This window comes from Spodoptera frugiperda, chromosome 2, assembly GCF_023101765.2.
Source record: "Spodoptera frugiperda isolate SF20-4 chromosome 2, AGI-APGP_CSIRO_Sfru_2.0, whole genome shotgun sequence".
NCBI lineage: Eukaryota > Metazoa > Arthropoda > Insecta > Lepidoptera > Noctuidae > Spodoptera > Spodoptera frugiperda.
In genome coordinates, this window is record NC_064213.1 from 902142 (window position 1) to 914961 (window position 12820).

Genomic DNA, 12820 nt, shown 5'->3' on the forward strand with positions numbered 1-12820 from the left:
TGACATTCGTGACTGAGATAAACCCGGCAAGGTGCAATAGTGGTGACTGAACATCAGTCGACAACATTTTTCATTTACCCTAAGTACCTACCTTACTTAACTGAAAAATTCCAGTATTATTAATTTTATTTCGTTTGCTTTTATTATTATTAGACAGTCTAGATAGGAATCAAGACTAAGACAAAGCTTATCCTATACCTACATCATTAAAATTTATCAAGATTCATAAACATCACTATTAGCATAATTTAGCACCTATTTGTGTCGTCCGAACGTCGAGATGATTGAAAAACAAAGCTTAAAATTACAGTTTCCTAAAAGAACGACACGTGTGAATATATTTCAACCGTAAATCAATAGCTAAGCCTTAAATGATCTAAATGGGGTCATGGGCGCGTCCCTGTAAAGTTATAAACCAACCACATGTAGGCCAGGAACACCTTAAATTATTATGTCATTGAAACGCACGTAAATACGAACATTACATAAGCTAACATATTATCCTATGTTGTAGTCAGTTAAACAAAATTAATTATGTACAAAGTTTTCCACTAGCTACTTAGTTCGCTACACATTTAGATATGATTCAGTTTAGACTTTGCCTCGAGGGCTTCGACATCTCTTAAGCGATATGTGATTAAGTGCACGTATGCGATCCTAGATTCTGAAATTCCGATCGAAAGGATGGCATGGAGGCATGAAGCTACATCTTTGTCATAATCACAAAACTGCTGATTCATGAACGGGTTAAGGAAAATAAACCTGTATCCTTAGTACGAGTTTGCTTTACGTTTAAATCGGAACGATAGCGCGTTAGTGATTGGCCGGCTCAAATGAATCAACCAATCAGACCATCGATCGTTATACGTAAAACTCGTACTAAGCCCTCTGGTGATTACTCATTGTCTGATACAATATTTTCGAGGTATATGTTATTTTTAGGGATCGCCTGTTCACTGTGATCACTTAATCACGTGCGTAGGAGTCGGTGATTGGATTTATGGCTCCAAAGACGTTGAAGTTGGTTCCACGCTTATAAATAACAAAAGTTTATTGCACACATGTGCGTCAAACATTTTCTTTTTTTTTGTTTAGTTCAAGTTAAATTATATTTTATTAAACTAGTTTTATTGCCTTATTGTGTGGTTTGCCTAAAACATGACAAATGTGCGCGTGTGTGTCTTTTTTTTCTAATTAGATACACAGACAAGTTCTATGAGTACAAGGTCTCCTAGATCTAATAATTAGTTACCGGGTTTTTCAATATTTCAACTTTACATAAACACGGAAAGGTTACCTACATTAGACTTGACTCTAAACGTATAATAAGCAACGTAATTGGGTGTGCTTTAATTCTGTCTACCTTTTCTGGAACTTATGGGAACAATAGCGAACTAATAATGAAGACTGCATAGCCTCCAAAAATCATTTTTATAAAAAGTATCTTCTGATAGAAGTTATTTCAGTAACTACAATCTCTGTAGATATTTCTGGTGTCTTCAGTGACGTAGTGAACAAATCATGACGCTACGGATATTATCGCCAGTCACGCTTGACGTCATCTATCACTGCTCAGTCTGCTCACCCAACATTTATAGTTGTTAATCGCTTTACTGCTACAGCATAAAAATACAGACATTTCATTGAGCATAATTTAGTCGCAGGCCATCAAGATTAAAATCGAATCGATTTACGACATGTCATAAAATATGTATCGAGTTACAACCATAGTTAATTAATTTGTCCACCGAACAGTGGTCGCTGTTTCACTGATCAAATACCTATTTAAGTAAGATCTAAATAGGATATAGGTATCTACTTTGTAATTTATACTAAGCATTAATAATCATACTTAGCAAAAAATGTGCTAAACAAAGAACTTTAATATCTAAATGCCATACAAGGCTTAAAAGACCCTTACTTACTAAGATAGGTATACTAAAACTACCTACTTTTAATAATAAAAGGCTATACTCCTGCCCTTTGTTATTCTATGTCACAGTGTAATAACATACAAGTTATATCGGTTATTCTTTCCCCAGTACGCGAAGAGAGCACGTTACAATGATTATCGTTTATGTTAAGCTGGCATTTAGGTCAAGCAAGTCAGGTGCGATGACATTGGTGAGACAGGTGGCAAAAAAATACAGCTTAGTGGCGCCCCCATTATGTCTAATAATAACTTGCTATGATGAAAACATATCGCGAGATCACATACATCAAATATAAAACATGTATTTACACTTCAGTTTAGTTTAAAACGACGGTAGCCTATTGCCTCTAAATATATATCACCTTTTTTGGTGAGGCGAGGGGAAATGTCAGATTCTTAATGACTAAAAACCACCCTATTCCTACTACTGTTCCTTGAGCTGGAGCCCGACAACACGGCTGGTCGTCCGCAAGTGCTTCGTTCCGCAAAGATAGTTCAGGTACTAGTGTATATCACCTGAACTAGCTTTTGACCACAATGGCACCTGATCGTAAAGAAAAACAAGGTCTGCAAAACGTTGGTTGCGAAGATCGTTTTTTGTTAAGGGACCTACTATTAACTACTGATAGTTGTACAAAGAGATCAATTTATAGACCTTGAAAAACGCAAAACACCTTACGTACATGCAGCGACTTTCAAAGCTCTTCCTGATTATCAACTTTGACTTAATAATTATGTAGAATATTTACTTTAATTAAACAAATGTTACTTATAAGTATGTTACATTTTTTACGGAAACTAACAGCAAAAAAATCCCGACTTCCGTAAATTAAAAACCAAAAAATAACTATTATTCATTCTACTGCCCGTTTCTACCCACTGCTAGTTTAGAAGTCGGTGCCACAAGTACTCCTACTTTTTGGGAAGTCGGTTAAAAATGTATTCAACGAAATTGCGGATATGTTAAATATTAAATTGCTTTTTAGTTTTTACTAAAGGAGGTATGTGCTCAATATGTACATAGAAACTCGCCTTAGTTATTAGAGTAGACAGTGAGCACCGCGATCCAATGTCGGCCTTCACGGACCTCAGTCTTGACCCGGCCGAGGTCTGCGCCAAGGTCAAGGTTCCCAACATCCAAGATTATGCTAACTAGTTCCCGAAAACGCTTTTTGCTATACTTGTTTGAATTTTTATCTATGCTTAGTTGGCATTATAAGGTCAGCTTCTTTGCGAAGAATATTATACCTATTTACAATCAAGATTTTTCGCCGAGTATAATCAGTGTACCATTTAACACAGTGATAGTGACAGAGACCACTGGGCTCATGTATCTGTGGTGTGTCAGGTGTTTAGTGAGCATAGGCCTGCTTATGTGACCACTGGTAGCCTACTATAGAACATCAGTGCACTTCCACATTGAGTTAGGTTACATAGTTACTCTTGTTTAAGATGAGTCTATTTATAGCATTACTTGATAACGTCCACGTGCGCAAGACACATGCCAACTAAGGAACATTAATGTTTAGACTTGGAAATGTACCGTTTTGATTATAATAAATCGTGTATTTTCCGACTGTTTGATGCCGAAAATAAATAAAAAAAGTTTGATCAGAAATAAAATACATACATATTTATATCGCCAGCTATGTTATTTGGGAAGACGAAAGACTTAGGAACAGTGCCAATTGACTTTCATCGCAAAATATTTTTGAGGGAAGTGTTTATTAAGTTAATGGACGTCATCCAAGAACCTACACAGTTTGTGTATAATGCCAGCTAAATAATGCGCCTACACAAACATCAAACAAGGTGAAAAATTACATCAAATGGAAATATGATTGATGAATAATATTTATCACTTATTCATTCATAAGGGTATATAAGGGGAAAAAATAGATCTTATGTAAAACATTGTCAAATATTTTCTATATTGAAACAAATTAAAACAAAACATCTCTTTAGGTACTAAATTAAGTTCGTTTGATTGTAACTTGAGCTATCAACCTTTATATTAAATTAATACACATAAATGAAATAAATTAATGTAATGTGTAGGTAAGTATGTAATAATTATATCACCTGTTTATATATTCATTTATCACTGAAGTAACAATTTAAATGCAGGCATGTATTTAATTTACTTACCTGGGTACTTCAGAAAAATGATTTAACTGTGCCGACAAATTAAATTACAAATTCAATATGAAGTATATGAAGATGACCACAGTTCACATAGTTAATTAATTACTAAGAGACATCTACTAAACAAATACATAGAGTTTTGCACAAGATAGGTTATAATAAAATTATGGAACGATAGTTAAATAAAATCCTCATTTTCTAAGAAAATACTTAATTTTGTTTGAAAAGGATATAAGCATCATAGAATGTCATAGATATTGCATCACATTGGTATAACCCACTCTACCAACATAGGCCATGAATAATAATATTTTAAATAGCACAAGACTTGTAAGGGATTCCCCCTATATTTTCCCTCTTCCATCACATTGTTTTGGTGGTTTTATTAAGTAATAGCTTCTGCCAGCAGCTACGCTCGCATTCCCATGGGATACAAAGTATCGTCAAAATCATCATTGACCGACAGTGATAGTAATAAATTGAGTTAATTTTATTTTGCCACCTTTAAGCTCCAAACCATTATTTACTAAAATACATAACATACATAGTTACAGGTCAAACAGAGAACTTCCTTTATTTTGAAGTTGGTTAAAAATGTTTAGATTGGCAGAGTTATGTGTAGTTCCATGTTGAGTGCAACATGGCAGACTTTATAGCAAATATGACTCATTCATATTAGTCATTAAAATTATAAGAAGTACAGGAAACTCACTTCTCAAGGAAAAGAAGATATGCAAGATTGAAAATACAAGAGAACAAAGTATGCATGCACCCTACTTATAGCATTAAAAATCTCAAGATTGTTTACAATAATTGACACATACCTATACACATAGGCAATTATGATTCACACATATACCAACAAGGTTTTTTAACATCTGCTGACATTGGAAACACAAAAATGGGCAAGATGGTGACCAGTACAAGTAAACATACCTACCTGGTTACTGTAGTCACATATTGACATCATATTGTCTTCCTTTTATGTCACCATATGATTATCCATATGTTATACTATCTAGAGACTATTCATACACCTATCGATGCATTTATAAAGGCATGAAAACGGAAATTTCCACTACTGACCTTTAAAATATTAATGAAGTAACTTGCATACATTAAAATATTTAGCATATTATTGTTTAATTGCATTTTACATAAAATTTAAACATTTAGTTATTAAATATTGAAGAATAATGTAGGATAGAAATTGGAAAGATTTTTGGTTATTATGTAAAGATTTTTTTCATTTTAGGTTTAGAGGATTGTTTATTATAGTAACTGACTCAGAGTTGTTTATGTACAAAACCTTGGGGTTTTCAACATAGTAAACAATAGGTATGCTGCTTGTTCATTGCAATAATAATTTCATTCAATCACCATTACAATAAAGTGAGTTTATTTATATTAAACTTTATTCTGTTATCAAATACCTATACATTTTAGATAAAATCAGGTAGACATAGTAGATTGTTATCTTTAAAAAGTAGATATTGTGTTGTCTCAAGAGTTAAAACAGTTGTTGTTTACAGAACTTACAACTTCACAGGAACTCCTAATTAGCAATTGTATGTGCATACATAATGAGATGTAATAATGTCAATGTCAGACCCTGCACATTTTTGTAATCAATGGTCCTACAACAATGCTACATACTCATACCATGCAGCAGTCATTGTTTATAATGTATAACTGCACTTGATAAATTGGGACAAGCAAAACCCATGGCTGGCAGTCTCCATACAGGCCATCAACAAATACTGAAGACTTGGTACTACAAACAATGGAAGGTCATCCAATGCTACAGTTTTACTTACCTACTAATAAAACTACGCAATTAGTGCAACTGAACTGTTATAACTTTGAATTATAACCTACAAACTATGATAGAGACGTATTTTGAGGAGTACAGTTAGATGCTAGAACTTACCAATAGTTGCGAACTCGTCCGGCGTTCTCCCGCCGGCTAACAGCCAGCGGCACCAGTCAATGGTCTCCCACTCGTCAATGGCCTTGCTAGGGTTCAGCAGTACGTCCAGCAACGGACCCAAATGCTGTGGGGATCCATTTTCACAGTCCGCGTGTATGTATGCGGCTGCACCCCTTTTACCCTTCTTCATGAGCACTTGAGCGGTAGAATTCGACATTTTGACACTTTGATCACCATAAAATCTAAACAATTACACTAAACACATAAGTCACCGTATATTTCGGTCACTCACGGAAGAAACACTATTTCAAGTTTTACATAAGGCAATGAACTGCAGTCCGTATCGACGTTGAGGTATAACATTTTTGTAAGTCACAAACACAATTTTGGTTGAAATTACGATAGCAAGAAAACGTTGGGGTTGAAACAATCACAAAGTATTGAAAATGGATATAAATAACACCGTTTTATTGAAAATATGCAATGCAGAAACAACTCGGCCATTCGTTTAGTGTTCTTAACGCAAAAAATAATTTTAATTCAGTGTCATGTCATTCTACAATTTATATACCAGAGTGGAAAATATCCTGAGACAAAAATATTGTTGTTTATGCGAAATTGCGATTTAATCATATTTTTAAATCTTTTCTGACTTCTTCATACACAGAGAAGGAATTGTCATTATTTACCACCGCTATGCCACGTTTGATCCAGGTAGGTTGACAATTTCAAAATTACAATTTGAAATTATAAGGTCCAGGTTTTGTCAGGATGTTATTCTATAAGCTATTAAACTGCTTTGTACTGTTTAATAACCACCTAAAGCTGTAGTAGTTCTTATTTTGAGTTTGTGCAAACAACGTCTATATTTTTTTCTGCCTACAAATGCCTGTGCTCACACCTATTTCAAATATTTTTCGTTGGCAATATTATTAAAAATAAAACACTTTGCAGATGGCGGCACGTTTGTCAGACACGTGATTATTTGTGTTGTTTTCTTGAAAATAATACTTTAGTGAAAATTTATCTAAAAGAATTAGAGGACTAATTTGAAATAAGCAAAAATCTTACTTTATTTGGTGTTTCAAATAACTTTCTATTCATTGTCTATGTGTCATTAAAATCATCAGAAATCATGGAAGATGAAAAAAAGGTTATGTTTCATGAAATGGAACTGGATGATCGCATTTTAAAGGTAATTATTAATAATTAGTTCTATCACATTAAATTATCATATTATATTAAATAACTATATAGTAATATTTTGCCATAGATCTCTTTGTAGCTTCTAATTTAGTGGTTACAAAGACATGTAAACAAACTAGAATCCGCGTGGTATAGATTTTTGTATTTGCGTAATACGTAAGTAACATTAGGGTCTACTTTTTGCAGGCAATATCACAGCTAGCATGGCCAGAGCCCACACTGATTCAAGAAACTGCGATCCCCTTGCTTTTGGAAGGTAAAGATGTGCTGATGAGAGCCAGGACAGGGTCCGGCAAGACTGCCGCATTCACAATACCAGTCATTCAAAAGATATTAAATTTGAAGAATACCAGTACACACCAGTGTATCAGAGCTCTCATACTATCACCAAGTAAGGAGTTGTGTGGACAGGTGAGCTTTGCACATGTTCATAATTATCTGTTGCCAAGTTTGAAAAAAAAAATTCTTCTTCAAATACTTAACAGTACCACATTATTTTGTAGTTGAATATTTCAGATAACCTCAGTAATTGGTGACCTGACAACAAAATGTGCGAGAGAAGTGAAATGCATAGATATATCATCAAGTGGAGACACAGCTACACAGAAGGCTCTATTGTCAGATAAACCAGATATTGTAGTGGCAACACCATCCAGGGCACTGGCACACTTGAAAGCTAGTAATATGAGGCTGAAGGAAGACCTGGCTGTACTGGTTGTGGATGAAGCTGACCTGGTGTTTTCATTTGGTTATGAGGATGAAATTAAGGAATTGTTAGGGTGAGTATCATTATTATATTGGAACAACAATGATCTTAGTCAAAATACATAGGCAAAGAAAATGAGAAAAATAAGACAGACACTGTGACTCTGAACAATGGAAGATAGACGTTGCTTTATCCCAGGTATTGGAGAATTGAGATGTTAGTTTGGTTCTGTGTCCAGGTTAGGCTGAGCAATATTCTCCAGATTTCTAGAGTGTATCTTCTTTTCTCACTTTCCCTGAGAGTCCAGGTCTCAGCACAGTTAAGAAATATGAAAAATACTAATGCTCTGACCAGTTGCACTTTATTGGTGTTTCTAAATGTCTTATCTTACTTATTAATGTGTTAATTAATATTAATAAATCTATTCTTCTACCATCCACAGACATTTACCAAAAATCTACCAAGCAGTGTTGGCATCAGCGACACTATCTGAAGATGTGCTTAGTCTCAAAAAGATTGTTCTCCGTAACCCTGTCACCCTGAAACTAGAGGAGCCAGAACTAGCACCTTCAACACAGCTGCAGCACTACCACTTGTTTGCAGAGGAAGATGATAAAGCGGCCATATTGTATGCTTTGCTGAAGCTGAACCTTATCAGAGGAAAGAGTATAATATTTGTTAGGACAGTAGATAGGTGTTACAAGTGAGTACTTTATGAAAACAATTCTAATTTCATTTTTATTAGTCCTTAGCTAATGCATGGTTGTGTGGTACGGACTTTATGATTTCCATTTCTAAAATAAAAGTAACCTAAGTTACTCCTTAGTACATCCAGTCCAGTCAAAACCGGTGTAACCATTTCATAGACTAGTCGGACCAAAATTTTTAAAATGTTAGTTTGGTGTATGTATTGTATGTATATTCATAAGCATGTAGTAAAATATGGTATATGAATATTATTACTTTGTGAATATTACAAACACACACTCCAATCTTATTTATTAATCGAGATAATCGAGATGATGTACAATAAATTTAATCCAAAACCATTATCTTGTTGCAGATTAAAATTATACTTAGAACAGTTCAAAATAGGATCATGTGTTCTCAACTCAGAGCTTCCAGCTGCAGTCAGATGTCTGTCAGTAGACCAGTTCAACAGAGGAAGGTATCAGATCATCATAGCATCAGATGAAATGGCTCTGGAGAAGCCAGATGGTGGTATACTGCCCATAGAAGAGAGAAAGAAGAAGAAACAGAATTCTAAACGTAAAAAGGATAAAGAGTCAGGAGTGTCGAGAGGAATAGATTTCCAACATGTGTCTAATGTCATCAACTTTGACTTTCCATTAGATGTAAACTCTTATGTGCACAGAGCTGGGAGAACGGCTAGAGGGAAGAATCAGGTAAATAGTAAACAAAATATCCTTGTTATCTGGTGATTGAAATAACCACAGTTACTTTAAGAGTTGTCAATTTGTTAAATAGTAGTAGTCAATTTGCTATTTGTAACTGACAGTCTGCCACAAAAACATAATATTGTTTTATTATAAATTTCGTGAGACATACTAAATTAATTATTATGTTATCGTCGTTATACTCACGCAACTGTTTGATAAGGAACTCGACTAGTGTCGAACCATGCTAGAGGCTCATGTTCATGACCAGCATTCTGCGACACACGGCGCGGTGATTATTGCACGGCTACTCTAGCAGTAGCTAGCTCAAGAAGTCGAGTTCCTCGTCAAAAAAATTACGATACCAATAATTAATTTATTACATTGTTGTTCTAGGATGTCACATCCTAAAATCTGCTTTGAATCAGTTTAGTGTAAACATTTTGTTGTTATTTACAGGGTTCAGTGTTATCATTTGTATCAATAAGAGAGAAACCACTGATGGATGCAGTGGAGGCACATTTGTCAAAAGGATTCAAGTCACAGAAAGTCATACAGTAAGTTTTACGTTTGATAATCTTGTGAAACTGCTTCACATTGCACTTGACTATAATATCATGTATACTTCTACTAACACATAGTGGTAACTGCAATATTTATTCTTTATTCTAAAAATCTTGTTCCCTTTCAGGAAATATGAGTTTGCCCTAGAAGAAGTGGAAGGTTTCCGCTACAGATCGCGAGATGCGTGGCGAGCCGTCACCAGGATAGCAGTCAGGGAAGCTCGTCTCAAGGAAATCAAACAGGAACTGCTCAATTGTAAAAAACTACAGGTAAGTCATTTAACATCAGACATTACAACTTGCTGTATTGAATACATTACATATTTCAGTGTAGGTTTCATTCTAATTTGAGCAACTTTTTTCTTAGTTTGAGCTCTTTTCCACATGATGAACAACTTTTGTTAACATAACACATTGATGATTTGTCTAATCTTCTCTCTGAATATTCCCTTATTTCCCATGATTACACTTTACAAATTATGCAAAACTAACACAAGACTTCTTCCAGGGCTACTTTGAAGAAAATCCAACGGATTTGGCAGCTTTACGAAGAGATAAGGCTTTACATACTGTGAAAGTACAGCACCACTTGGCTCATGTACCGGAATACTTGTTACCTGCTGCCTTGAGGAGTGATGAGACGGTGGAAGATGAGCAGGAAGGCGCTGCCGCACCAGCTCCCGCACCACAGAAGAAGAGGAAACAGAACACGCAATATGGAAGCGCGAAAAGACATAAATATCAAGTGAGATACTGTTACTAGTCATTTTAAATTAAACCTTATTACAATAGAAAGAATTCGCATTAATCCGGGGTATGGAACATAGATCTACGCGAGACACAATGTGTTTTTTGTTGTGTCTCTCATATACACAAAACTTATATTTTTTAAATCCGGTCAGCTCAGATTCCCTCACGTTTTCTTTCAAAGTAACAATAACATTGTCTCCTTTCAACAATACACTAAACGAATTACCTTCGTGTGTTTCCAGGCCCGCAAAAACGATCCCCTGAAGAGTTTGGACGTGAAACAGAAGGCCACAGCCGCCGGCGACACGTAGCAGACACTTTGTTAGTATCCGAATGGATAAACTATATAATGACATGATTAATGTTTTTTTACAACCGTTTTATACTCTCTCCTGTTAAGGTTGGAACTACACTACGCTGTTATATCGATAACAAATAAAATTTATCGTTATTATATTTGTTATTTTGTTTTCATTTTTGAGTATATTTGTTTGCATGTTTTACTGGGAACGAAAAGAAATTACTTTCGTATTGATAAAGTTCAGTAGGCTTGTACGATGCAGGTTTGACTTATGAAGCCGAGGAATAAAAATACAGCTATATAGAAAAAAATCGGTTACAATGCGATGTTGATTAGAAAAGCTTGTATTTAGTAGGTTAATACAGGTTGGCTGTTCTACTGTCGTAAAGAATATTATCAAAATGTAAGCGTATTCTTGGTTGATTATCCTCAAAGCGTAGTTCCAGTCTAAAGTAACAGTTGTACAACAGCTTGTACTAATAAAGTGTGTCTGATGTTGTGTTTTTCTTTCACACAGTTCGCGTTGGTGGTCTACGAGCTATTTAGTGTATTCCGCCGTTCGGTTAGTACAGTACCGTCAATGTTACAATGTAGCATTGATGATAATAAATTATGGTTTATTTTCAAAATGGTTCTTTTTTATTTAATTGTTGATTTTGGAAAAGCGTATAGATTTTCGTAAGTTGCTTTTTGTAGGTCTAAATCTAAATTTGTTTTGTGTCAACAGACATGTGATTCACGCTTCTGTTAGAGAATTTTGGTTAGTACTCTCTGTTTTCTCTTTTTTTTTTATTTATTTGCCTTTGAAAATGTAGTAAGAACATTGCGAAATAATAGGCATCATCAAATATTAGGCAACATAATATCAAAAGTTAAACAAAAACGAATTTGTTCCGTAATTAGGTACGTGAATAATGTGTAAGATCCGAATTCAAATGAGTTGACTCGCCAGTAGTGGCTCGACCCCCTAGCGTTTTGTTTCGCTGTGTGATCGTCACCAGAGGTTTAATCGTCTCTCAAAGGTCGGCAACGCACTGATAACTACTTTAGTGGTGTCCGTGGGTGACGTTATTTGGGTACCATCGTACTAAAGCGTGTGATGAGAAAGTAAAGAAACTTGCACTGCATGCTTGCCTAGTCTACGTACGTGCACTTTTGTACCTGCTTTTATTTACACGCTATATTATGCATATCAACTTTTCTCAGTTGCAACTCATAACACGATAGTTGCCGTAGAAATCCTTGTCTAGCTAACTACTGTAAAATTTTTCCTTTATTGCATTTTTTCTTAGGATCTATTTTACCATGTGCATTTTGTGTTTTATTGTGTAATTCTTTTATGTTGTGTTTCTGTTGCATATTTATTTATTTTATGTTTATTTTTCTAATTTGCTTTTGGTTTGCTTCAGTACGGGCTTACGCATACGTAGTGCTATTATGTATCATTTTTCATTCCGTACATAACCTATTATGCATGTTTCGTGTGCTAAGGTCAGCCTTGATTGCTTGTTATTTGTATTATCATGAAGGACCGCGCAGAACGCAAGTCCGACTACCAAAAATTACACGTACGACGTACCCCAATTTGGGATAGTCACAGACGGACTTCGTCCGGCCGCAGTGCAATGGCCGGAGCCCGCCCGGGGCAACCGCCTTCGTGATCACGGTACACCCTACGCAAGGTTAGTATGACGCCTGCCAGCCTCGCACCCGCTTTTATACCCGCCGCGGAGAAACTTAATAGCGACTTTTAATTAAAAGGCATAGTGACATCTGTTATCATTTTTTAGAATCATATTAGAGTTGCCTATTGAGAAAATTGGTCACTTATGTTTAAAAAAATTAAATAATTAAATGTGATGAAAAAGGTCTGTTAATTTTTGAGAATT

General features: G+C 35.1%; 2 protein-coding genes and 1 non-coding gene across 4 annotated transcripts in view; 1 reads left to right on the plus strand and 2 right to left on the minus strand.

Annotated features, from left to right (window-relative positions):
* Positions 1-6544, minus strand: part of LOC118269043 (E3 ubiquitin-protein ligase Ubr3) — a 59124-nt gene extending 52580 nt beyond the window's left edge. Inside the window, exon 1 of one of the 2 annotated variants that reach the window (XM_050701064.1) lies at positions 6009-6544. In XM_050701064.1, coding sequence (XP_050557021.1) covers positions 6009-6225 — 217 coding nt within the window. In that variant the 5' untranslated portion in view covers positions 6226-6544. The remainder of the gene's footprint in view (positions 1-6008) is intronic. The other variant, XM_050701072.1, reaches the window with a different exon arrangement.
* A 418-nt stretch (positions 6545-6962) lies between these two features.
* Positions 6963-11560, plus strand: LOC118269001 (probable ATP-dependent RNA helicase DDX56). The gene is made up of 10 exons (XM_050701138.1): positions 6963-7203; positions 7401-7625; positions 7731-7993; positions 8363-8623; positions 8984-9326; positions 9777-9874; positions 10009-10150; positions 10389-10625; positions 10873-10951; positions 11449-11560. The coding sequence occupies exons 1-9, from the start codon at positions 7144-7146 to the stop codon at positions 10939-10941; spliced, it is 1698 nt and encodes a 565-aa protein (XP_050557095.1). The 5' UTR covers positions 6963-7143; the 3' UTR covers positions 10942-10951; positions 11449-11560.
* An 897-nt stretch (positions 11561-12457) lies between these two features.
* Positions 12458-12621, minus strand: LOC118269502 (U1 spliceosomal RNA). The gene has a single exon (XR_004783129.2). It is a non-coding gene; the product is annotated as a U1 spliceosomal RNA (small nuclear RNA).
* Positions 12622-12820: the final 199 nt, after the last annotated feature.

Excerpts from the sequence above, each read along its gene's own strand:
- LOC118269001 (XM_050701138.1), top strand. The coding sequence starts at position 7,144 with ATGGAAGATGAAAAAAAGGTTATGTTTCATGAAATGGAACTGGATGAT. Across the intron at positions 7,994-8,362 it reads GAAATTAAGGAATTGTTAGG|ACATTTACCAAAAATCTACC; the intron begins GTGAGTATCATT and ends TACCATCCACAG. Across the intron at positions 9,327-9,776 it reads CGGCTAGAGGGAAGAATCAG|GGTTCAGTGTTATCATTTGT; the intron begins GTAAATAGTAAA and ends TGTTATTTACAG.